This window comes from Trichosurus vulpecula, chromosome 6, assembly GCF_011100635.1.
Source record: "Trichosurus vulpecula isolate mTriVul1 chromosome 6, mTriVul1.pri, whole genome shotgun sequence".
Classification (NCBI taxonomy): Eukaryota; Metazoa; Chordata; class Mammalia; order Diprotodontia; family Phalangeridae; genus Trichosurus; species Trichosurus vulpecula.
The window spans coordinates 260,301,416-260,304,959 of NC_050578.1; the positions used below are offsets into that span (position 1 = coordinate 260,301,416).

The following is a 3,544-nucleotide window of genomic DNA, read 5'->3' on the forward strand; positions in this document are numbered from 1 at the left end:
AGTGCATAGTAGCAAGCCAGGAACCATAGGAAGATTTGAATGAAGAAGGCAGCAAAAGGAAGCAGAACCAGGACAACAATTATGACAATGATTCCAAGAATCAGGAGGAAAGATGAGGAATCTTGCCTCCCTGATCTGCTTGAAATCTGGACAAGGCACTATGATGGCAGGGCACTCTGAGAGAACAGCATTGCACATGTCCTCAGATACAGTCTCTCTTTTGGTGGCTTGGGCTTAATGGTTTTCCTTTGTTACAGTGTAGTGTTTGGTTCTGGTGTGAGTGGCAGGTGGCAGGCGGGGAACATCCAAAATGACAGATGTGAAAACAAAGACATGCAGAAACTATTTTTTAAAAAAATGAATGAAGCCTTCTTGTTCTTGAAAAACCCAAGTAACAAATTGAACTCATTTCCCCAGATGTTTGCTACTTAAAAATAGGTTACAAAAATTCACCCCACCCCCTTATTCTTTCAATGTGCCTTTATTAAGTGCTCACCATGTGCCAAGTACCATTTTAGGCACTGGGCTAGTGGGACCTACACTATTGAATACTTTTCTTAAAGATGTGAATATTTGCATGAAATATGTTCACACAATTTACAGAAAATTTAAGACTGTGAATGATGGCTAACAAAGTCTTATGGTCAGGTCTTCACATACTAGAGAAAAAGGCTGAATCCAATAAGGTGAAATTCATTTGGGGTAAATGTGCATTCTATCACTTGGAAACAGCAAGAATTAAAAAAAAAGTTCTGAGGCTTTTAGGGGTTAAATATTTCAAGTTGGTTTAGCAATGTGTGATGTAGCAGCCCAAAAAATCATTGCTGCTTTGGCCTGTTATAAAATGGGGTTAGCTTCCAGTAAAAGGAGGCATCAGCCTATGGACTCTGCCCTCATTATTGTGCTTGGGGAATGCTTTACTCATTTTGGCACAGAATAATTTCAGTAGGACATTGATAAGCTGGAGTGTCCAGAAGAGTCTAAGCAGGAGGCTGAAGGGCTTCAGTACCATTTTATATCAGATTTATGTGAAGGAAAAGGAGCTCTTTAACTTGGAGAACAGAAGACTAGAGGGTGATTGCTTTCTTGAAGTATTTAAATAGCTTTCAAATGGAGGAGGGATTAGGCTTGTTCAGCTGCTTCGAAGAGGCCAGAATCAGGAGCAGGGAATGAAAGCTATGAAGAGGGAAGTTTACACTTGATGTTAAGAAAAAATATTCCTAAGAATTAAATCTGTATAAAGTGGCATGGGCTGCCTGGACATGTAGGAGTTTTATTTCCTTGAATATCATCTAGCTGATATATTGTATTGGGAATTCCTTTTGTGTATGGGTTGATATAGATAGTCATCAAGGTCCCTTTCAACTCTCAAATTCTGGGATTATATAATTTTTGCTGGGGTATGCTCATAGGACACAATTACTTAGAGAGTTATTTTTAAAATGGTTTATCTTTGTCATTAAACTGGGAAAGGTGCAGTATGAAAGGGATATTTAACATGATAGTGACCAAGGCTCAGAGATGCCTCTTGGTGGACAAGTTTGCCTGGAAGATTCAGTTACAATGTGTACATTGGGTACTATGCTTGGTAAGAGATCTGCTACTGATATCCATACAGGTCATTATTTCATGATTGGCAGTTTTCAGAATTCTGGAGAACAGGTTTTGGTGACCAGAGTGTGGTTGATAGAGTTAGAAGGAAAAAGGAAATTGAATTGGCCGCATCTAAGGAAGTTTCTAGGATTCCAGTCTGGTACTACATCTATCCGTCACTGAGTAGTAGACCCCTATTTTTATACTGTATAACTTTTATCGCATTATAAAGCTATTGATAACTTGCTCAGGAAATGGTTTTCTTGAGGTAAATGTTCAAAATAGAAAATAATTGAGCTGAGAATTGTTTTTAATAATTTGAAAGAAGTTTGATCTTGCCCCATTTCCCTGTCAGTAGAATGAGAACTTTCAAGTTGACTTTATCCAGCATTTCTTCCACTGCTAAAGTGTGCTACTTTTACCATTCTGTAAGTTTCTGGTTTAAATTTTTTTTTAATATTTAATATATTTTTTTATTTTTTTTAAATTCAATTTATTTATTTAACATATTTGGTTTTCAGCATTGATTTTCACAACATTTTGAATTACAAATTTTCTCCCCATAGTCTTTGCATCCACCAATGAGCGCAGCAGAATCTCATGATCTGAGTGTCACTGTTGAGCAGTATAAAGGGGCTAACTATTTGAAAGCACAGAGAAAGAAAAACTGAGACATGAAGCAAAACAGGACTAGAAACCTTAGAAAAAGTCATATACATCACAAAAATGGAACTCATTAAATTAAAGCTAAGAAGGGTGCTCCCCAGTAGCAGGATGGCTGTAGCAGCATGGATCTCTGGCGAGGCTCTTCGAGACTGGGTAGTGATGTGAATGTGCTGAACTTGCTGGTGATGTCTGCACAAGAAAAGCACAATATAGACACTGGTGCTGGCTATGAGACCCACATAAAAACCATCATGAAGAAACTTCCAGATTAGGAACCTTTTAGTCTTCTTTGCATGAAGGTCTAAAGCACTAAATCCAATGTTCTCTTCCTCATTACTCTGTGTTCTGTTCCTGAAACCAATGATGTAGACAGGCAGAACTGCATCTATCAGTAGATTCAGGACCCAGCAGGTCAGACAGGAGGGAAAGATGCCCTTCAGAGCCCTGGTTTTTAGCTCTGCTTTTATGGGGCTGTTTGGACTGATGGTGATGGCCTGGAAGATAACCAGGTGGAAGCAACTACAGAGGGAAAGGCTACGAGTCACTCTCTGAAGGTAGGTTAGAAATCTACTCCCTGTAGAATCCACAGCATATTTTAACCCCCAGACTTCCATTGCCTTGGGAATTCCCCTGAAAAGAAGTATCAGGATGTTGGTAAAGAGAAATTGGATGAGAATCAGAATTCGCAATCTTGTTTTGTGAGTACTCTTGAACTTAAAACTATATATAAATATGAGGAAGGAGTTCCCTAGTACCCCAATTACTATCTGATTCAGGTAGATAATCCTCAGGATTTCATCAGGAGACATCAATAGTGTATTTAGATGTCCTTGTCAGAAGAATTATCACCAGATAGAAAGAAGCCTGGGGAAAATAAAGAGCAATATGGCAGTTAATGACTCAAGATTTTCCAATAAAATGCCTTCTTCTTCTCACCTAGATCATGAGAAACAGAAAAAAAAAACTATGCCTATGGGTGGGAAATAGATGAGGGTATGAAAATGTTCACAGAACACAGATCCACCAATCCTTCAGCCAGTGAAATCATTATTAAGGGTTTCATTTCTATTATAAAAAAATTACAGCACATTGATATATAATAAGGCACGTCACAAACGCATTGCTTACTAGAATGTGTACAACGTGCAGCTGATTAAATCCTCATGCTTACTTTGAAGAATGAATAGGCATTGTGTAACTGGTTCTGATTTGATAGCTATACGTTTAAGAGGCAGAATTTTGACTGGCTGAGGCAGAAATGATGTGCATTTGGAAGACAAGGGCT

The 3,544-nt window shown here is 38.3% G+C and overlaps 1 protein-coding gene across 1 annotated transcript; it reads right to left on the reverse strand.

Annotated features, from left to right (window-relative positions):
- Positions 1–2,138: 2,138 nt before the first annotated feature.
- Positions 2,139–3,068, reverse strand: LOC118854987 (vomeronasal type-1 receptor 4-like). Its single transcript, XM_036765142.1, has one exon. It carries the CDS (start codon positions 3,066–3,068, stop codon positions 2,139–2,141), a length of 930 nt encoding a protein of 309 aa, XP_036621037.1.
- Between the last annotated feature and the right edge of the window lie 476 nt (positions 3,069–3,544).